General features: G+C 52.4%; 3 protein-coding genes across 9 annotated transcripts; 1 reads left to right on the forward strand and 2 right to left on the reverse strand.

Annotated features, from left to right (window-relative positions):
- Positions 1 to 60: 60 nt before the first annotated feature.
- Positions 61 to 1,348, forward strand: utp4 (UTP4 small subunit processome component; the record flags this gene model as incomplete). The annotated part of the gene is made up of 6 exons (XM_029841367.1): positions 61 to 198; positions 351 to 457; positions 532 to 627; positions 691 to 876; positions 956 to 1,062; positions 1,144 to 1,348. Coding segments are annotated over 6 exons (755 nt in total), but the record flags the coding sequence as incomplete, so codon positions are not given.
- A 1,559-nt stretch (positions 1,349 to 2,907) lies between these two features.
- Positions 2,908 to 4,704, reverse strand: LOC101068552 (interleukin-17F-like). The gene is made up of 3 exons (XM_003975990.3): positions 4,404 to 4,704; positions 4,080 to 4,318; positions 2,908 to 3,498 (listed from the first exon to the last, which is right to left on the reverse strand). The coding sequence occupies exons 1-3, from the start codon at positions 4,410 to 4,412 to the stop codon at positions 3,237 to 3,239; spliced, it is 510 nt and encodes a 169-aa protein (XP_003976039.1). The 5' UTR covers positions 4,413 to 4,704; the 3' UTR covers positions 2,908 to 3,236.
- A 642-nt stretch (positions 4,705 to 5,346) lies between these two features.
- Positions 5,347 to 16,517, reverse strand: zc3h18 (zinc finger CCCH-type containing 18). Of its 7 annotated transcripts, none has more exons than XM_029841841.1 (19): positions 16,330 to 16,517; positions 14,697 to 15,640; positions 14,066 to 14,150; positions 13,201 to 13,349; positions 12,642 to 12,749; positions 12,324 to 12,466; positions 11,609 to 11,638; positions 11,415 to 11,529; positions 11,070 to 11,341; positions 10,077 to 10,259; positions 9,883 to 10,008; positions 9,719 to 9,811; positions 9,392 to 9,619; positions 8,805 to 8,921; positions 8,408 to 8,613; positions 8,063 to 8,280; positions 7,864 to 7,957; positions 6,206 to 6,302; positions 5,347 to 5,922 (listed from the first exon to the last, which is right to left on the reverse strand). In XM_029841841.1, the coding sequence occupies exons 2-19, from the start codon at positions 15,627 to 15,629 to the stop codon at positions 5,712 to 5,714; spliced, it is 3,408 nt and encodes a 1,135-aa protein (XP_029697701.1). In that variant the 5' UTR covers positions 15,630 to 15,640; positions 16,330 to 16,517; the 3' UTR covers positions 5,347 to 5,711. The 7 variants fall into 7 exon arrangements, with proteins under 7 accessions (XP_029697701.1, XP_029697703.1, XP_029697704.1 ...); XM_029841843.1 differs by having other exon boundaries at positions 11,070 to 11,338; positions 14,697 to 15,643; XM_029841844.1 differs by having other exon boundaries at positions 10,077 to 10,256; positions 14,697 to 15,643.
- Between the last annotated feature and the right edge of the window lie 4,751 nt (positions 16,518 to 21,268).

Consider the following 21,268-nt stretch of genomic DNA (forward strand, 5'->3'; position numbering starts at 1 on the left):
TCTCCTCTCCCCTCTCCTCTCCTCTCCTCCTCCCCCCCCCCGTAGGTGTCCATGCCTAAGGAGCTGTGCTGGGCCCACCAGTTGTGCTTCTCCTCCGACTCCTCCAAGCTCTTTGCTCTCTGCTCGTTCCTCCCATCCTTGTTCTTGGACTCGGCCAGCTGGAGTGCAGATATCTGCACACGCTCAAGCCTAATCTAGGTTAGTGGGGGGGGGGGCAGCCCAGCGGGGGGGGGGCAGCCCAGCGGGGGGGGGGGGGCACCCAGTGGGGGGGGGCGCCCAGCGGGGGGGGGGGCACCCAGTGGGGGGGGGGCAGCGGACAGCCTTGGTGTTAGCGTCTGTGTCTGCTCCAGGGTCTCCTCAGCCCGTCCACCTGCTGTGCACCAGTGACGATGGGAGGTGGCTCGCAGCAGCTGACGCCGGCTGCCAGGTGCAGGTGTACGACCTCCAGAGCCTGAAGGTGAGGTCAGCTCAGGTGGACGAACAGGTGGAGGAAACGCTCGACACAACTCACCCCTGCCTCCGTGTTCACAGCTCCACTGCACCCTCCCCACGCACCGTTCCTGCCCCACCGCCATCGCCATCCACCCCACCGGCGGCACCCTGGTGTCCGTGCACGCTGACCAGCAGGTAAAGGTGGGCGGGGGGGCGGCGGTGCCGGGGGAACGCGCGCTGATGCTGTCGATGTTGCAGATCTTCGAGTACTCGCTGGTGCAGCGGGAGTACACGCGGTGGAGCCGGGCGCTGCTGAAGCACGGGCTGCACCCGCTGTGGGTGGAGCGGGACACGCCCGTCACCCACATCGGCTACAGCGGGAGGAACGCCGCCCACATCCTCCTGCACGACCTCTTCATGCTGTGCGTCGTCGACCAGACGCTGGTAGGTGTCCGTGGTGCCGCCGGCGCCGCGCCGCGCCGCTAACGCGCCGCTTCAGATCCTCTGTTATCTCTGCGTGCAGCCCTTCCCCGACCCAAAGGCCATGTTCTACAACCAGATGACCCTGAGGAGCCTCCCCGAGTCCCAGAGGGCCAACACAGCCCACGCCTTCAAGGTCTGCAAGAACTTTCCAGGTACGGTCCCGCTCTGGTCCTTCTGAAAGCACAGAGTCCGTCAGGTGAACTGAGCTGTTGTGTCGGACCTTCTCCCCCAGCACCTCCTGTGTGTCGGCGTGCTGGACGACCATTCCCTGGTGGCGGTGGAGCGCCCCCTGCTGGACATCATGTCCCAGCTCCCTGCACCTGTCAGGCAGAAGAAGTTTGCCACATAAACGGCCTGAAGCTCCTCCTGAGAGGCCGAGGTCGACTTTCATACCTGTTATTTTCCTAATAAATAAGTAAATAAAAACAGCCGAGCAAACGTGTCTGGTCTTCATCGCGGGACGTCGCCATCGCGTTCCACAGGGTTCTGGAGGTGGGCCCGTTCTTTTCACTGTGTGTACACGACAACACAATACAAAAGGAACTGAACCCAAACGACCCACACACACATCTGTCCCGATGGACCCACACACATCTGTCCCGATGGACCACACACATCTGTCCCGATGGACCACACACATCTGTCCCGATGGACCCTCACACATCTGTCCCGATGGACCACACACATCTGTCCCCATGGGCCCACACACACATCTGTCCCGATGGACCCACACACATCTGTCCCGATGGACCCACACACACATCTGTCCCCATGGACCCACACACATCTGTCCCGATGGACCCACACACATCTGTCCCCATGGACCCACACACATCTGTCCCCATGGACCACACACATCTGTCCCCATGGACCCACACACATCTGTCCCGATGGACCACACACATCTGTCCCCATGGACCCACACACATCTGTCCCGATGGACCACACACATCTGTCCCCATGGACCCACACACATCTGTCCCGATGGACCCACACACATCTGTCCCCATGGACCCACACACACATCTGTCCCGATGGACCCACACACATCTGTCCCGATGGACCCACACACATCTGTCCCCATGGACCCACACACATCTGTCCCGATGGACCCACACACACATCTGTCCCGATGGACCACACACATCTGTCCCCATGGACCCACACACATCTGTCCCGATGGACCCACACACATCTGTCCCCATGGACCACACACACATCTGTCCCCATGGACCCACACACATCTGTCCCGATGGACCACACACATCTGTCCCCATGGACCCACACACATCTGTCCCGATGGACCACACACACATCTGTCCCCATGGACCCACACACAGGTGTGTTCAGATCTTGTACCTGATACTTGTGAACATCATGTGATGGTGATAATAAACAGGTTCAGCCCCCACCACCAACATCTGCCTTCAGCCCCCCAGGGAACCTTCACTAGTGTGGAGCTGCAGCCAACGTTTGTCTCTCCGGTTGGTGCACATCTGGAGCTGTAGGTGTGTGTGTGTGTGTGTGTGTGTGTGTGTGTGTGTGTGTGTGTGTGTGTGTGTGTGTAATGTGTGTGTTTGCTGCTTGGTGTTCTGATGAGTGAGACCAGGACACCGTGGCCCCAAGCAGCACAGAGACCCAGTGACCCCACAGACATGAGGGACAACCACAATCCCCCCCCCCCCCCCCAGGGCAGAGGACCCCCAAAGGGCCACCAGAGAGGGCCCACACAAAAAAAGGCACCAGCACCCCCCCCCCCCCCCCCCCCCAGAAGCCACACACCCCAGGTGCCGGCCATCCGGACCAGAGGCCCACAAGTCCAAGGGCCCCCACCCCCAGCTCCAGGGGCCTCCATCCATCAGAGCACCCCAGAGGCCCCAGAGCCCCCAGAGGCCCCCAGATCCCCCCCCACCAGATCTGCCCTCTCCTGACTCCTTTGCTCTCCTCATTCTTCAAACTCGGAAGAATTAATGAATGAACAAAAATGCACAAAGATCTTGGACATTATTTTATTTGGCTTCAAAGAAGCTGAACCTTTAAATCCTTTTCAAGTTCCACTGGAACAAACATTAGTCTTCAAATACATAAAACAAATAAATAAAGTAGCCGAGCAGATAAATAATCATAGTGTAAAACTATAAATTAGTAAATAAGTTTGGACGTCTCGTGCATCATAACGAGGTCATAACGAGGACGTCGCCACAGACGACTCACAAATATCACGTCGATGTTGAGATGTTGGATCTTATGAAGATCACAGAACCAGCTGGTTCTAACACACCCGCGTCTCCATGACAACAGAGCAGAGGGTCCCGCCCGCTCTAGGAGGTGGTCTTGGGTCGGACACAGGTGCAGCCCACCGCCACCTGTATGGTGACCGGCTTCAGATGGTGCTTCTTACCATCGGCACAGAGTTCTTTTCTGAGGAACACTCGGTTCTGCTTGATCGGGACGGAGTTGTAGTCGTGGGTCTCTGTGAGCAGAACCTGGTTCTGGGGAGAGTCCGGGACCAGGATGCACCCGGAACACAGGCACTGGGCCTCAGTATAGCTGGACGGGAAGGAGTCCCCAAGGGGGACGGTTCTGGAGGAGAGAGGGGGAGGAGAGCCCAGGTCACATGTCTGCTGGGGTCGTCCATCTGTCCATCATCTGTCCATCATCCATCCATCCATCCATCTGTCCATCATCCATCCATCCATCTAATTATCCATCCATCATCCATCCATCTGTCCACCATCCATCCATCCATCCATCCATCATCCATCCATCCCTCCACCCATCATCCATCCACCCATAATCCATCCATCTGTCCATCATCCATCCATCCATCATCCATCCATCCATCCAGCCATCATCCATCCACCATCCATCCCTCCATCCCTCCATCATCCATCCATCCCTCCATCATCCATCCATCCCTCCACCCATCATCCATCCACCCATAATCCATCCATCTGTCCATCATCCATCCATCCATCATCCATCCACCATCCATCCCTCCATCCATCATCCATCCATCATCCATCCATCCCTCCATCCCTCCATCATCCATCCATCCCTCCACCCATCATCCATCCCAGGATGAGCTCTGTACATTTCAAAATAAAAGCATCCTGCGATGACCCGCTCACAAATCCACCAATAAAAACAGGTGTTTTTCTTACACGTATCTCCATGGAGACAGCGACCTTCCGCTCAGGTGAGGAGGCAGGTCCTTCTGCAGGTACAGCTCTAGCGGGCAGGTGTATGAGGAGTCCGCGGCCGCCGCAGGTGACGGCTCGGCCGGCTGCGGGTAGTGGCTCCGCAGCTTCCGGTTGGCTGCCTCGCTCAGCTCGTGCTCATCGTAGCAGCGGTTGGACTCACCGGTGCACGCGGACACCAAGAGAAGGACGAATGTTAGAAACTGCGGAGAGAGAGAGAGAGAAAAGGGGGATGAAGAGGAGCCGACGGAGGACAGGTGAGGCACGCGGCCGTCCCGAGGAACTCACCTGCTTCATGGTGTCTCCCGTCTGTCGCCTGTGTCTCCATCACCTGTATTTATTGCCACGCCTGGGAAAAACCGCTGGCACGAGGAAGTTGAGCCGCGACGACATTCGTTGTTCTTCCGCTTCCTTTTTTCAACGCACGCCGTCGGACACGCGCATCTCACCCAGGAATTTTCACACACGCACACACACACGGGACGTAAAACCCAAATGGTTGGTGTTACAACACACTCGCAGGTAGGAAAAAGAAAACAATGCCTGTCACGTCAGGGGCGGATCAAAGGGGTGGCCCGAGGTGCCGGTGACGCGTGCACCGGTTCTTACGCCACACTGGAATAGATGAGAGTAATCATTTTGTCACGTTTGTTTTAAATAGAAATAGAAAAATAAAAACTAAAACAACAACCCCGCTTCCCAGAGTTCGCTCTAAAGGAGGGAGCAAATTCATCGAAACACTGATGTCAGTTGGAGGCGCTGAGGAATTTTCCCAGGGAACTTTTGGTGGCACCTGTGGGCACTTTCACCCGTGTAGTTCTTGTGTTTGTTTTTTTTTAAGCTTCCTGATGACATTTTACCAGGTGCTGACCTACCTGTTGTGCCCCCGTGCACCACACACACCTGCTCGGGGGACTTTTATATTGATTAAAGTGCTTAAATCTTCCACACTTCTGTCAAACAAACGTGTTCGCGCTTAAAAGCACCAAACTTCCCAGCTAAGTTTGTCCCGTTTGCTCAGCTTCCTCCGTCAGACTCGTACCATCACGATAAGTTACAGCCAAGTTTATTTGAACTGGCAGAACCAGAACCTGAGGGAAGGTCACACAGAGCTCTGACATCACTTCCTGTGAGGGCTGGGCGGACAGGAAGGTGTCTGGACTGCTCAAACTCCAACCATGAGACCAAGGTGGGGGTCAGGAGGTATGGACATCAAGAGAAGAAGCAGTGGTCTGTTTATCAAAATATTTTATTTAAAGGCTTCTGTCACAAAAGCAAAGCGTGATTTCTCAGAGTCCCACCTGTCCCACGGCTCCAACTAAACATGTGACACGAATAAAACACGGCGCGTTGACAGAGAAGACATGGAAAGGTTTAAAAAGATGCCGTCGCAGCAGCGGCCTGACGTCATCCGCCAGGTCCCCGGTGACGTTCAAACTACTCAAGGGGTCAAAGGTCAGACAAATCAGTCCTGCCGGCTGACACGGAACCGGTTTTACGTGGACCAGGTGACGCGCGACGTGTCCCTCGAGCTGCTCCGTCTCACGTCCTCTCTCCATGTCCCCGAAACGCGCAGAGCGGCGAGGAGAAGGCGTCCTACTTTGTAGGGATCTTCGCCCGTTTGCGGGCGATGGCGTCCTCCACGGCCTTCAGCTGCTTCAACAGCTCCTCGCGGCGAGACAGCGTGTTGCTGGGCTTGTTGGAGCCCGAGCCGGCGCCGGACGCCGAGGCCGGGACCGCCGGTCGGCCCGACGGCGCCATCGGACCCTTCCCAGAGGACTTGGGAGGAGGTGACAGAGGCCGCTTCCTGAAAAAGGAAAACAGTTCTGAAGGGCGAGCGAGCGGCGGCGGCGTCACCAGATCACCTGGACGTGAACTCAAACGTCGCTGTTGCTATGGAAACGCACCAGCTATCAGCGTATTTCAGCCACAACCATAAACCCTCCGCGGGCCAACTAAACCATAATAATTACACGGAAGAGTTTTATTGATTACTGATAACGTTTTTCCAAAGGGGCTTGTCTCGTGGTCACGTCAGCGTTGCCCTGGCGACGATGACGCAGGAGGAACAGTCACCAAGCCAGACATACCTGTCTCCCTGGGGGGGCAGAGGCCGCGGCCCTTGGCCTCTGGGCCGGTCCATCCGAGGAGAGAGCGGGGGTCGAAGAGGAATCCGCTTTTCACGCCCTAAAAGATAATAAGGGTGAATTCCTGTAGTTCCTGTTTACTCCTGTTGCTCCTCAGAATCAGAATCAGATTTATTTATTGCCATCGTTCATGTAATACACAGCATTACACAAGCTAGGAATTTGTCTCGGTGAGACGCTGCAACATTCAACATAGAAGACAACAATAGAATAAGATAAATAAAATAAATAAATAGTAAGGATTAGTGCAGGTCAATGCAAAAGTAATGTATTGTTCATGAGTCCGACTGGCTGCTGGACTCAGCTCTACTCATCCCAGTCGTGAGGCTGGAAGCTTGTGGATCACCTAAAAGCCTAGAATTTTCCAAAATATCGTATTTTGTATGTGCCGACCTACCTGGCTGCCACTCAGCTGTCCCCCGTGCACAACACACACCTGCTCGGGGGACTTTTATAGAAATAGAGCAGCGGCAAGAGAATTTTAACGTGAACGAATCAATTAGGAGGATTAACAAAGGAACTCCAGCCGCTAGATACTGGTGTCAACGGGGCATTCACACGTTCACCAAGACGGGGAGACGGCGCCGAGCAGCACACGCCACTATCTACCAGTGGATCGTGAACGCCTGGGCTGATATATCGGTCTCCACCGTGGTCCGAGCTTTCAGGAAGGCAGGGGTGTCACTGAAATGCCAGACAACACCAGCGACACCGACCCTGATGACGACTTTGAGGAGACGGAGCGGCCGTGTTGGACGCCGTATTCGCACAACTGTTCAATTCGGACACCGAAGAAGAGGAATTCCAGGGATTCCTGGATGAGGAATGAACTGATAAAGTGAGCTTTACCTGTTTCTTTTGTGTGTTTACAACTGAACGAGGCTGGTCATACTGTGAATGTGGACATTACCGTTGGAACAACGTTGCTATATTGCTATTGCTATATTGCTATTGTTATATTGCTATTGCTAATGTTATATTGCTATTGCTAATGTTATATTGCTATTGCTCTGCACTACTTCGAGAGTTCGAGTTACCGTATATTGTGTTTGCACTAACGTTTGATTTACCGCAACGGTACTACGTGATAAAAATGTTGCACTACCTGTTATAACTTGACGTTATTAAACAAACTGTGTTACGCGAAAACACTGCGTCACTCTGAAAAAATGATAAAACAGCTGTTTATTCATTTTGGGAGAACGGAGTTGCGAGAAAGTGGTTTGTATTCTATTAATAAAGTTTGACTGACTTATCTGACATTCCTTTTAGCGCAGCTCGATCTAGCGAATGTGTCACAAAACCACAGGCACGACGCAGTTTCTACGCTCTGCGCCTTATAACGCGGCGCCGTGTATGAAAATAGTTCTAAAATAGGTCGTTAATTGAAGGTGCGCCCTATGGTTGTGAAAATACGGTAATCTTCATTTTTATTATCTAGCTCATTTCTCTTCCTGTTTCGCAGTGTGGCTCGTGTGTGTGTGTGTGTGTGTGTGTGTGTGTGTGTACGAATGACGACCGCAGTTCGGCGTCCCGTTAGCATCGAGCCTGAGGGCTAAAGCGGCTCCTGAGTCAGCAGGACACCAGCGGTGCGTTCCTACCTCGATCGGGAGAGAACGCCATCCTCTTACTGGGGGGGGAACCGGGCCTGGTCTTCTCCGAGGCCAGATACCTCTTCCTGCTCTTGTCTGCCTGCTGCTTCCAGATGTGGCGACGGGAGAAAAGAAACAACCAAAAGCCGTCAGTACCACAGCTACCCACGTTACCGCGGCAACCCCACAAGACAGGAGTCACATTCACCTTGTTGAGAAGGGTGAGCTTGATGTCTTTGTGGGAGCCCGAACCTCCTCGGCCTCCTGGTGGTCCCATGAGTCCCGGTGGGGGGTGTAGCGGGTGGACGCCCCTGTTGGCAGGGCCGGACCGGTGCACAGGGTTCCCTCCTCGAGGGGAGATGCCGGCAGGGTCCATCTTCCGACGGTCTTCCCTGAAGGACTCCTCTTTCTTCGGCGGTCTCTCTGCTGAGAACAACCCAACGCAGAGGTCCAGTCAGTGGCGGGTGCACGCTCAGGGGCGCGACCTTTGACCCAGCACCCCAGGACATTCCCCTTGTTGAGTTAACCTCCGGGACCGTTCTCCCATACTGACCCCTGGTCTTGTCGCGGGCGTGCGCCGCTCGCTCCCTGACGGCGCCCCGCTCCTTGCCGGGGTGGCTGGGGGTGGGGGAGCGGGAGCTGGCAGAGGACACCGGGCTGGCGAGGTCGGCGTACATGTCGTCCGAATCTGCACTGCGGGCGGAGCTGCTCCCGGAGGACGCCGACGACACGGACGACACGCTGCTCACGCTCAGCGACCTGGACAGAGGGGGCGGGGGGGGAGGCGATGAGGGACGGACGGCGCCCACAGCCAGCGCTCAGGTACAGTTCTGGTGGGCCAGTAAGGCGAAAGCTACTTTACGGCCTTCTGAGGCGCACATCAATCACACTTCGTAGTACTACTGCAAAGGCCAACTCTCGTCTTAACTCTCACAGCACTGTCACGTCACCTGGATTTTCTCGATCCAGACCGTGAACGGGAGCGTGACAGGGAGTTTGAAGATCTGGATCTGGAGCTCGAACCGCTGTAACTGCTACCGCTCCCGCTAACACTACGACTAGCTCGCCTGGAAGAGAAACACATTTTCAAATAGCGCCCCGACGTGGTTAGCCATGTTAACGCTAAACCTGATTTAACGTTACAGCGCTACTTCCAGGCGACCGCGAGACCTCCGGGACCTCCGAGTGGACCTCGGAGTCACGAGAGGGTGGTGGAGCAAAAGTGGTGTGCGAGACCGAGGAGTTCAGAAAACAACAGGGCTTCCAGGGAACATAAACGCCAAGCTCAGGCTGCCCACACACTCTCACTCTCACTCTCACTCACACACTCTTCCCTCTTCCTCCCCGTTTCTGTTTCTCCGTCACTCCCTCTCAGAACCGTCTGAGACAAAACACTCTCACACACAACAGCCATCCAGTCTTTCCTGTTTTCCATCCGCAGTTTCGGCTAAAATGTAACTCTTTTCTGCTTGCTGTTTTTTTGCGGTCGTCTACGGCGTATTTCTGTCAATGGCTCCTGCGTCACAAACACACCCACCTATGTGGAGGAGGCTCCTGGCGCTCTTTCTTCTTGTCTGTTCTTGGGTTGGGAGGTTTTCCAGGCTCTCGTGGAGGTGGAGGTCTGGCAGCTCCGCTCACACCTGTGCCTCCAGGCTGTCTCGCTCCGGCTGGAGGCTTGCCCAGGTCTGGAGGTGGTTTGGGAGGCCTGCCCTGGATCCCCAGAGGAGGAGGAGGACTTGGAACCTTCTTCATAGAGGGTTTCTCTCTGTGAGGGGGAGGAGGAGAAACAGGTTCGAGCAACAGACCAGTGATTAAGAAGCAGATTATATCAACACTCTTTTCTAAACGAGGATATCAAATCTACCCTTTCGGTAACAAAGGAGGAAGGTCTGCTTTGGGTTTCGCATTCCTCAGCGTGGCTGGACTTGGTGACGGAGACGTGGAGAAAGAGCGAGACCTGGAAGTGATGAGAGCAGATGAAGCCTCACATCACCTTTAAAGCTGGGAGACACTCAGAGAGAAGCCCACCTGGAGCGGCTGCCGCTGAAGGAGCTGTGCTGGGAGGAGTGGCTGGAGTAGGAGCTGAAGGACGAGGAGCGGCTGCGGGAGCGAGACGAGCCCGAGCCCGTGTAGGATGAAGAGCGGGACGATGACCTGCACGACACACGTGTTCACAACCACACACCAAAGCCCCACTGTCCTCAGCTGGGTTGGGCTCCTACCTGGAGGAGTTGGACACAGAGACAGAGGAGCCCGAGGGCCTGTGTCGCCGACGGCCCCGGGGCGGGGACCCCAACCCCGGCCGTCTCCGGGGAGACTTGGACCGACGCCACGGGTCTTTCCATTCGTCTGGTCGCCTCATGACCAGAACTGCTTCCTTCTTCAGGTTGGGCTCCACCGGCCTGCTGAGGAGCAAAGGGGATCGACTGATCAACCACAGCTGTGATACTCCAGGACCCCCCCCCCACGGCGTGGTATCAGATCTAAACCCGATGGAATTTCCCCCGGCAGGCGGCCGACATTCTGCTGTCGGGGAAAAAGCCATGCAAATTTGTGCTACAGGAAACGAGGACACGCCGCGCTGCCCGCCATCCCAGCACCAGGGACGGACGGGGCGCTTCCAGTTACGCCGCACGGTCAATGAGTAACGGGCACAAACGACCCCGGAGGATGAGAAATTCCACTGGTGCAACAGGCGATGCAGGCCGCATGACGCGCCGCGCTAAAAATAGACCCGGAGCTATTTTTAGCTCCCCGTTTGTTTGAGGAAGGAGGATTACAGGTGTAACACTAAACTCCTGAGGCTGAAGCAACGGCCTGGTCCAGCTACGTATCCACATTCCTTCAGCATTAAACTGGACGGGTTATTGTGACCTTTGACCCCCCCCCCCGTGCAAACCCAGCAGGGCCCGAGCATTCCAGGTGTGTGACGTGACCGCACAAGGAACCAAACCGAAGGCGTGGGCACGCGGCACAAACGGTTTTCATGCTGTCATCACAATCCTCCACAAATCCCATGGTTTGAAAAGGCCGGAACAAAGCCGACACCTCTGGCTGAGTAATCTCGTAAAGCTCCTCGGAAAACTCTCTTCAACAACAACAACGGAGCATTTGAGCATCACATAATTCCAAAACAGGAATTTCCGCGTTTGCCACTATTTTGGTGCGAGCCCAGTCTCGACGGGCTGCTCCCAACAGCACCGACCCGTTCTTACGTGGGCGGCAGGTCCAGAGGAGGACGTGTTTTCAGCTTCTCCTTCTCCTCCTCCTTCTCCCTGGCTTCGCGAGGAGGACGCATCCTGGGCCGCTCCTTTTCATCCCGCTTCAGCCGATCCTTCTCCCACTCCTCCTTCCTCCTCATCCGCTCCTTCTCCCGTTCCCGCTCTCGTTCCCGCTCCCTCTGCCGCCGCTCCCTCTCGCGGTGGTCCCTCTCCCGGTCTCTGTCGCGGTGCCGCTCCCGGGGGTCGCAGTCACGCTCGCGCTCCTGCTGAGGAGGTCGCGCAAACATCAGCCCCAGCAGGAGCAGCAATGCCTTTCAGTTCTGGGAGGAGGACACTCACGCTGTAGTGGTACGGAAGAGGACCTTCCGTGTACTGCACTCGGAAGTTCTCGTAATGTCCGCCTCGCCAGAGAGCCTCCATCTCATAGTCGTAGTATGGGTCGGGGTACGGGTCGCTGTGGAGGAGCACAGGCCCGTCAGGATGGTCCTGGTGAGCATGAACACATTTCACCGATGTTCTCAGACAGAACTCACCTGTAGATGGGATCTCGATAGTCCATTTCACTGCAACACACAAACACACCATGAACACACCACACAGAGGAGAGCACGTCGCTAGCACGGAGCACAGAGGAGAGCACGTCGCTAGCACGTAGCACAGAGGAGAGCACGTCGCTAGCACGGAGCACAGAGGAGAGCACGTCGCTAGCACGGAGCACAGAGGAGAGCACGTCGCTAGCACGGAGCACAGAGGAGAGCACGTCGCTAGCACGGAGCACAGAGGAGAGCACGTCGCTAGCACGGAGCACAGAGGAGAGCACGTCGCTAGCACGGAGCACAGAGGAGAGCACGGAGCACAGAGGAGAGCACGTCGCTAGCACGGAGCACAGAGGAGAGCACGTCGCTAACACGGAGCACAGAGGAGAGCACGTCGCTAGCACGGAGCACAGAGGAGAGCACGTCGCTAGCACGGAGCACAGAGGAGAGCACGGAGCACAGAGGAGAGCACGTCGCTAGCACGGAGCACAGAGGAGAGCACGTCGCTAACACGGAGCACAGAGGAGAGCACGTCGCTAGCACGGAGCACAGAGGAGAGCACGTCGCTAGCACGGAGCACAGAGGAGAGCACGTCGCTAGCACGGAGCACAGAGGAGAGCACGTCGCTAGCACGGAGCACAGAGGAGAGCACGTGGCTAGCACGGAGCACAGAGGAGAGCACGTCGCTAGCATAAAGGGAAACGGCTCGTACTCTCTGATGATGCGGTAGCTGCGCTCCCTGAAGAATTCGTTCTCTTTGTCAAACTCCCGCTCATCTTCTCCGATGGTCACGTTAAAACGCTTCTCCTCAAAGTCTGGCTCCTGCTCTTTCCGGATGGTGGCCTTCTTCAGCACCTGTGGGGGGGGGAGGGTGTTATGTGTTTAATGTTTAGGATGTGCAGGAGGACAGGGTTAGGGTTAGCCCTAGCCCTAACCCTGACCAGGAGGACAGGAGAAGCCTTCAGCTCATCAGAAACTGGTGCAGTGATGATAAAAAGGCTTCTCCGGGGACATAAAAGCGGACTGGTACCTCTTTAGCGTGCCTCAGGCCTCTCTCCCAGGCGCTCTCCACTGGCGGTTCCACTGGAGGAGGGGGCGGAGGGGGAGGGGGAGGGAGCTCTTCCACTGCAGGTCCAGTCTGGAACAGTCACAGGTCATTTAGAGATCGTCAGCAACAAACATTAATGCTGCGTTCCACTTGTACTCAGAAGTCGGAATTTCCGAGTTAAACGCTGTAAATTTCAGCTGGAATGCCCCCAGAGTCAGTGGGAGTTTCTTTACCAGCCCCCAGTTGGCGTTGCGAGGATGGCTGCCCCCAGAGGACTCGCCCTTTGACACTCCGTAACCAACCAAACACGGCCAGAGGAAGAAGGAGGCGACCTTCTGCGCTTCCTCTCCATCCGACCCGTTTGAAGGCTGCGGAAGCGACGCAGACGCGACGCAGACGTCCAGAAAAGGCGAGAGCCGCCTTCACGGAGGTGGCGTCAACGCCAAAAGGTCGGCTGTGACGTGACCAGAGTTGCGACGTCGGAGGCAAATGGAACGCAGCACGAGCACCTGTTTACGGTCCGGAAAGATGAGCCACCTACCCAGGGATTAGTGGGAATGAGCGGGTGTGGTCCACCAGGAGGGGCGCCGTTAGAGGCGAACAGATCGGGTTTGGTGATGAGGGAATAGTTGCCTTTGTCATTGACCCCAGGATGGATGAACCGGCAGTTCATTCCCCAGGTGCAGTTCCCTGCAGGACACCAACAGCAGTGGTTAAACGCACCTCAGCCACCAGCAAACGTGGACCAGGACAGTAAACCTGTAAACCCCCCCCGCGACTCCGGAAGAGATGAAGAGGTCAAGAAGAAGAAAAAAGGATGTTTCTAATGTGTTCAGGCCTCACTGGTTTAAATGTGTTGTCTATGTTTTTGTGGCATTTGTGATCGAGCTTTGTCTCCGTGTCATGGACAATAAAGTTTTTGAGTCTTGAATACAGACAAACATGTCGGAAATGCGGGATGTGTAAGTTGTTATTTCTGTCTCTGTTGTTTTTTCTGATTGAACTTTGACCCTCTATCTGACCAGCCTCGAATGGCCTCTTGAGGTCACTGATCTTTATGAGCTTCCTCTGGCAACAACGGCAAAAAGAAAAATCTCTCTTAAAGTGGTTTGAACTTCCCTAAAAAAGCTAAACTGTAAAGCCACAGCTCCCCCTGCTGTACAGCCAGTTCCATGGCAACACACCACCCACACACCCAATATGACCACACACCCCCTAATATGACCACACACCCCCTAATATGACCTCACACCCCCTAATATGACCACACACCCCCTAATATGACCTCACACCCCCCTAATATGACCTCACACCCCCTAATATGACCTCACACCCCCTAATATGACCTCACACCCCCTAATATGACCTCACACCCCCCTAATATTAGAACTATTTCCATCACCTACCTTTAATGAAGAACCTGCAGATGGGACGTGGTCTGATCTTCCTGTCCGATGGATCTTTGACCTCCCCCTCCTCCAGGTCATCGTCCTGTCATGCAAACACACACACGGGAAATTGTGTTGTGATTTAGCAATGTCGTTTTATTTGTGAGCATATTTAGATTCGGGTGATTTTGCTGCATCTGGAACAATAAACGTGCACAAACATCCAGACTCATTAGTGGGGAAAGCGAGAGAATCGAGCACGGAGACGCGACAACGGTGCGATCAAACCTCATAAAGAGCAACAGATGCCCTGCCAGAGGGCAACGGGGCATCAGGAATGGTTCCGATCATCTCCTGTGGGGTTCAGCTGGTCTCGGACGCCTCCGTCCAGGTGACACGGGGGGGGGCGATCAACACGACCCACCGGGAACCTTCACACACTTTCTCCTGTTTTATTTAGTGTACGAATGTTCGGTTCTCTCGCTAAACCCGTGTCGTAATTTCCGTAATTGGAACGGCTTTCTAATTAAAAAGCGCCTGATTTTAGTGGATTCAGGGGAAAACTCCCGAGTGACCGTCGAAATGTTTGTAAAAAAAAAAAAGCTACACCACAGAATATTTCACGACTCCAAAAGGAAGACGCTCTTACATCAATCTCCCCTTCGTCGATCTCGCCGTCGTCTTCCTCCTTCTTCTTGTCTTTGGAGGAATTTCTTCGGATCCTCTCGGGACCCAGAGGCCCGTCTGTCCTCTTTCCCTCCCGGTCTTTTGGAGGCAGGATTATTTTCTTTTCTCTTTTCTTGCCGCTCTTGTCTTCGCTCTCTGCGTCTCCCTCTGCCTTCGCATCCTCCTCGTCTTCGTCCTCCTCCTGGGGAGGAACGCTGGGCTCTTCTGGGACCTCCTCGTCATAATCCAGCTCGTGCTCATCCAGCTCGCGGGCGACGGACGCAGAGTCGTCCTTCATCTCGCTCACTGCGATGGCTCTCCTCCTCACCTCCGCTCGCATCCTCTCATTCTTTTCTCGCTCCTCAGCTTTGGTTTTGTCGTCTTCGTCCTCGAGCTCGGCTGCGTTCGACCCTCCGCTCATTCCTTTTTGATAGATGGATCTTTTCTCGCCGTCCTTTCCACCAATGAAACTCGTCGGGTGCTCCGAGTCTGGCGACTGCGGGGTGTCAATGACTCTATCCTCTTCCTCGATGTCCTCCGTCTCCCTGTCCAACTGCTCCGAGGGGGGACAATCTTCATCCCCCTCCACCAACATAATGGTCCCGTCCTCCTGCCCCACCCCTTCTGATTCTCCAAGTGGCTCCTCATCCTCCAGGTCAGATACAAAGTCAGGGACCACCTCATCCTCTTCCTCTCTTTGCTCCTCACATTCAGAGCCTCTTCCAAGAACCTCGTCGTCATCATCATCATCAACCATCTCCTCGTTATCTTCTTCCTGGACCACTTCACTGTCTGAGATTAGCCTGTCCTCCTCTTCATCGTGAGAATCCAGCAGTTCGCTGTCAGGAAGAGACTTCTCGTCCTCCCCCTCCTCGGGGGACAGGGAGGTCTGACTGGGGCTTTCGGGAGTATCCATCCCAGAGGATTCTGCTGAAGACGGAAAAAATATCGGTCTAAATACAAATGTTCATTCTTGAGCAATCAAACGTTCCGTCATCTTAATGTAACCAAATGTTGCAGCACGTTTAAAGTTACCACCTAACAAGTGAAGTCAGTTAACAGGCAGCACTAAATCCACATTATTAGGGATTTAGGAAAATTTAAACTGTTATTAGGGGCGATGCATCTCTTACAAATCTAGAAAGTTGTCGGAGAAACTGTTCGTTTTATTATCCTTTAAGCTTAACTACCCACTAATTACCAATTTGGTTCAAAAAGGACACCGTTTTTGCGTTTGGTTTTGAATTTTATATCTTAATAAAGTCTCACAGATGTTACGACTCCAGCATAGCGGTTATTTGTGTAATTTATAAGCACATTTGTTGGCTGGTAAGGATAGTTTATCAAAGATTACCAGCAAGTTAACCGTCCTGCGGGTCGCGTTAGTTTGCCATAAGGCCTCAAGGGACAGACCTAAAAGAGCAATAAAAACACAATCCTAACCAAACAAAGGAATGCATGTGACAAAACCCACAGGCCTCGTCGCGTTTGTGAAGAATAATGGTGTTTCTGCAGCGCGGCGCGTTCTTACGTTTCAATTTAAAACGCAGCCCTGCCTGATGCTAAGCTAACTCGGGAGCTAAGTGCTAAATATCTCCCCCTATTTCTCATCTTACCGCCTTGGAGCTCTTTAAAGGCAGCACTGCTGTGTTAACAACTGCCTCCGTCCGCTTTCACCGTCTAAGACCCTCTACATTCAAGATTATTTAAGTTAATCAAGCCGCTATGTGGAAGAAAAATAAATCCCTTTGCAAGAAACAACGAAGCGGCCATGAACTAAACGTCATCAGCGCACGACAATATGGTGCGGGACATTTACACCGGAAGTGGGCGTTACTGTTCTAACGACGTCACATCCGAGTTGCTCGCGTTGCCAACTGATGTCTCTGTACCTTTGATTTTATCCACGGACACAACTCTGAACAACTCCTCAGATAAAATTAGTTGGTTGTTTTTTTTTCAGCTTGTAAAGGCTCCAAGTATAAAATTAGATCTTTGGATTCGGCCTCATTCCCCACCTGCAACTTTCTACTGGAGTAAATTCGGCTCCAGCATAACCTGGGAAATGTCTGGTCCCTCCCCAAAGGTTTATTTTGAGTAATAACACTGAGATTGACGTTTAAATTGTTGCAGAGATTTGACCCCACTAAAGGGCTGTTACAGAGGTTTAAAACTGACATTGATGTTTATTTTATAATCTCCGTGTCTTGTGAGTTTACCTACAAACTATAGAAAGATTAAACATAATTTTCCATTATTTGCTTAAATTTTGTTTTAGACTATAGAGATGTCATATCTGGCTTTAATTGAAATGCACTTTTTTCAAATTTCATGTAAATTAATCCAAAATTTTAAACCATAAAAGTGTCAGAATTGAAAAAAATATTTGTACACTGTCCAGTTTACAAACCAAAAAAAACCACATCATTTTCTCTTTGTCCAATGTCTTCATTTGAATGTGAATCTACTATATTAGTTATGTTTTTTTCCCCACTTTCCCACCGTCATTATCAATGCATCAATTGCATTTTGTGTCATGTTCATTGTTCAGAATAATTCACATAAACAGTAAAAAAATAAATAAACCAAAATGGTGGACATGCCTAAAATTTAGACCATTTTTGTCATCGTATGTTTTCATTTCCTCACTTTATTCTATTGTTTTGTGCGTCTCTCTGCGTGCACACCGACCTCAGCTTCTATGTTTCTCAAACCAGGATGACAGAACAGAAAGAAATAAAGTTTAGCCAAAAAGCCATGCCCACCTGTCTTGCTGAGAATTCAGTCTCTTGGTTGTTCTTAAATATTACAGGTTCTTGTGGTCAGTCCACACCAGGAATAGCGCAACAGCCCCTCCAGTCAGTTCCTCCATTTTTCCAAGGCCAGTTTCACAGTCATCACCTCCCAGTTTCTCTCAGGTGGAGAAGGTTTTCTACAAAATAATGCAGCCTGTCCCATTAACATCAGAAGCGTCAGCCTTGACAGTAAAATGGAGCTTTGGGTCACGTAGGACAAGGATGGGAGCAGAGCATAACTGCTGTTTGAAGGACTGGAACGCATCCCCAGCCGGAGGATTCCACCTGACCTGGGTTCCTGAGGAGCTGCAACACAGAATCTAGCAAAGCCCCAAAATCTTTGCAGCTATTTCCTGTCAGTGGGAGCCAGCCAGACAGTGACTGCGCTAACCTTCTCTGGGTCTGCCTGGATGCTGCCAATAAACCCCGACAATTAAAAAGATGTTTGGTGGAGTTCACATTTCTCAGCCTTTACAAAGAGCTGATTCTGTCGGACCTGCTGAAGATGTTAAGCACCGCAGACATGAACCAAGACCCCCAAATGCAGACAGACACACACACACACACAACTGGTTGAGGTTGGAATTAAGATTTACTGAAAGTTGGTTCAGGTGAAAACCAAGTGGTGCTGGAGGCAGACAAACAGGGTCGAACTGGAGCAGGCTGGGCGGCCCAAACAGGCGACGTGCAGGAGAGACTGAAAATCAGTTCAGAACCGGGAACAGGGCTCATGAAACAAACCTGCGTTCAGTGTTTTGGCTGTACCACAGGGGGTTAACAGCAAAGTGGACCAGGGTTTTAAAGGGGGAGGCAGGTGTGGGTGATTAGCTGGAGATGAGTTCCAGGTGTGTAGATCCCCAACTGGAACCTGGAAGCCGCCCTGCCCAGCCTGGAAGTAAACAGACAAGGGAAACAGTCAAGAAACAGAAGGGGAGGGAGAGGGAAAACACTCGGGAACTCCTCACAGAGGAACCAACCGGACAGGCTGCACATGCTCCTCCTCCAACTTCCTCTGATTTCAGAATGTTATCTGGGTAGATAAACACAAAAGTGTTCAACATGTTTCTCAGATCACCATTTACAAGCGCACAGGTGAAACCAAATCATGTGATCAAAAGTTTTCCATTTATCCCCTTTCTTAGGCATTTCTCAAGTCTAGCTTTGTAAAATTAGCTTATTGCTCACTGTGAAAAATCAAAAGCATCTTAGGTTAGAGAGGGGGTACCTGTTCTTTACTGTGATGTCATTGAGACGTCTGTGGTCAATGCTGGGATGCAGGGTATTGTCCACCACTGCCATTGGGGCCTGTTGCAACGAAATTCTGGATATGAACAGGGAACTGTCCCATCACTACTTGGTAGCTCAGCTGATGGTTACTTTGAGGAACTCCACAGTTATGAACTTCAAAGAAATAGCCAAATTAGCAAAATCACTGTTTATGTCCCCCTCTGCCCCCCTCTCGAGATGGACTGGTTTCCCGTGGGGTGGTGGCACCTTCTCGGCTGCCATTGCCCCTACTCAATCTGGGATTTGCCTCCACAGCAGTGGTTCAGATGTCTTCTACCTTTAGGACAACCAGGCTCCTTTTATGGGACCATCAAACAGCTGTGTGGCATCTCAACACTTCCCTCCTCATCCGATGTCTTGACCTCACGCATTAAGGATGGCGACTGCCGACCCCGTTGGACGCACAGAAAACACTTTCAAGTCGAGTGAATCAACAACATTAAGACATGTGGGCTTAATGTTGAGTAGAGAAAGTTTTAAATGATGACACTTGAGCACTGCCTGCAGTTGCCCAACACTTTAGATCCAGCACATGCAGATATTCCACAATAGGTATAAAAATGTCCTCATTTATAAGCTTTGCACTATGAGCACCTTTGAGGCGTTTGAAGCTGATTTCAAGTCATGAACTCTAGGCTGTGATGCCAAGACTCTACAATAAAATGGAACACACACAGGGCATGAACTGAAAACAAGTTTACTATAAACCAGCAGAGGCTGCGTCACAAACAGCCGACCAACCACCTTCCAGCCAGACGGAGGCACAAATAACTGAACCACCTACAGGAGGCAGAGAGAGCTGCAGGCTTCTCTGCTTTTATCTGGAGGGAGGAGCTGAACACACCCACAGAAGGGGAACACACATTACACAACTCCATATGTAACCCCCCCCCCCCGTGTACGCAAAACATGTCACTGTGACACCCACGACACTCCCAAAACACTCCTGGCCCACATACAACAGATGCCAACCGCATCCATGTGATAAGGTATCAGCCACTTTTGTTGGCCCAGTTTCTAAGCAGCTTTAGGACACAAAGCATCACATGCTGGTGCTGGTTCTGGTTCTGGGTGAATGTTCTCAGGCATCCCAGTTTCAGACAATCATGGCTTGAGAGACTTCAGCTGGATTTCTGTTCGTTTCCCAACGTGAGAACTGAACGAGCCTCTGGGAAGAGTTGAAACAGCTTGAAAAACAGAAGCTGGTTATCGCTGGACATCTGTGACAGGAATACACAAAGGATTATGGTCTGTGTAAACTACCACTGGCTAACCAAAACAGCATAACCCATGTACACGTGAAATACTGGGGGCGAAGGGCACAGCCGGGGTCTGTTCCTCACTGGTCGAGGGGCAGATTGGGTGACCGACGTCACCTTCAACATCCTGAAACAGCCTCAGCTCCATAGGTGCCGGCATCAACTTCCACTCTAAATGAAGGATACAATTTTGGATCAGCAAGAACGGGACCACTACAGCGGAAGGATTTTGCCACTTTGAACGCGTGGTCATATTCCTGCTACTGCACAACAGGAAGAGCAGACTGCACGCCCGAGTGTGTGTCCACCACCGTTGAGGAGGTTTCTGACAGCCAGCCAGACCCAAATCAAACAAGCCAAATCTCCCGTCAGGTTCTGAGAGTGGGATGGTTTAATACGGCTGCAACTCTTGCATCAACTGGTTGAACCTGACATTGACCAACTCACATAGTTAACACACTGGGTTAGAGTCAATGATGCATTAGCCCGTCATCCTAAAACTGTCACAATCCTGGAGAGTTGATCTTCCCACGTATCAGAATATCCAAGGTACACGTTGCAGCGGGGTAACTCTTGCAACAACAGCCATTCATCAGTAGCTTTTAACTTTCTTTCCATTGTCCCCAGGCAAGTTGCTTAATGGGGGAGGAAGAGCCAACATCAATGTCATGTTGTGACGTGTGAGTGCTTGATGGCACATCACCAAATAGGAGGAAAATAGTTGTATTATATGTATATCTATAATGATGCATAGACAGCTGAAACTCTCTTCTAGACAAGAACGTTTTTCTTCATCCTCAGGAATCCTCCTCAGAGCAACAGGGCAGGTCTTCCTAAGTAAAAAACAGCTGATCATGTGGGGGGGGGTAGCTTTTTTGTGCATGAGCCAGCTGTCAGAACGCGATTGTTGGTGCTGCTCTTTAACTGGTAAAGAGTGATGTTTTCTGAAGTCGATATTGGCTTCACGCCATTCAAAGTTTCATTCTTGTCTTCATAAAAGTCAAGTAACTTGCCCCCCCCCCCCACACACAGACACAGAAAAATATCCAACACACACTGGAAACCTTTATCGCTCTCTCCCTTGTTTGAAGCACCTGCGGCCATGGAAACGTACACTGGCTCACCCTCGGTAGGGTATAAATCATCCAAAATATCCCACACAGTCTCTGGTCAAAAGATCCAGTAATTGAATCTGCTTTTGTTCTTCCCAGTTC

The sequence above is a fragment of the Takifugu rubripes genome, chromosome 9, assembly GCF_901000725.2.
Source record: "Takifugu rubripes chromosome 9, fTakRub1.2, whole genome shotgun sequence".
Lineage (NCBI taxonomy): Eukaryota > Metazoa > Chordata > Actinopteri > Tetraodontiformes > Tetraodontidae > Takifugu > Takifugu rubripes.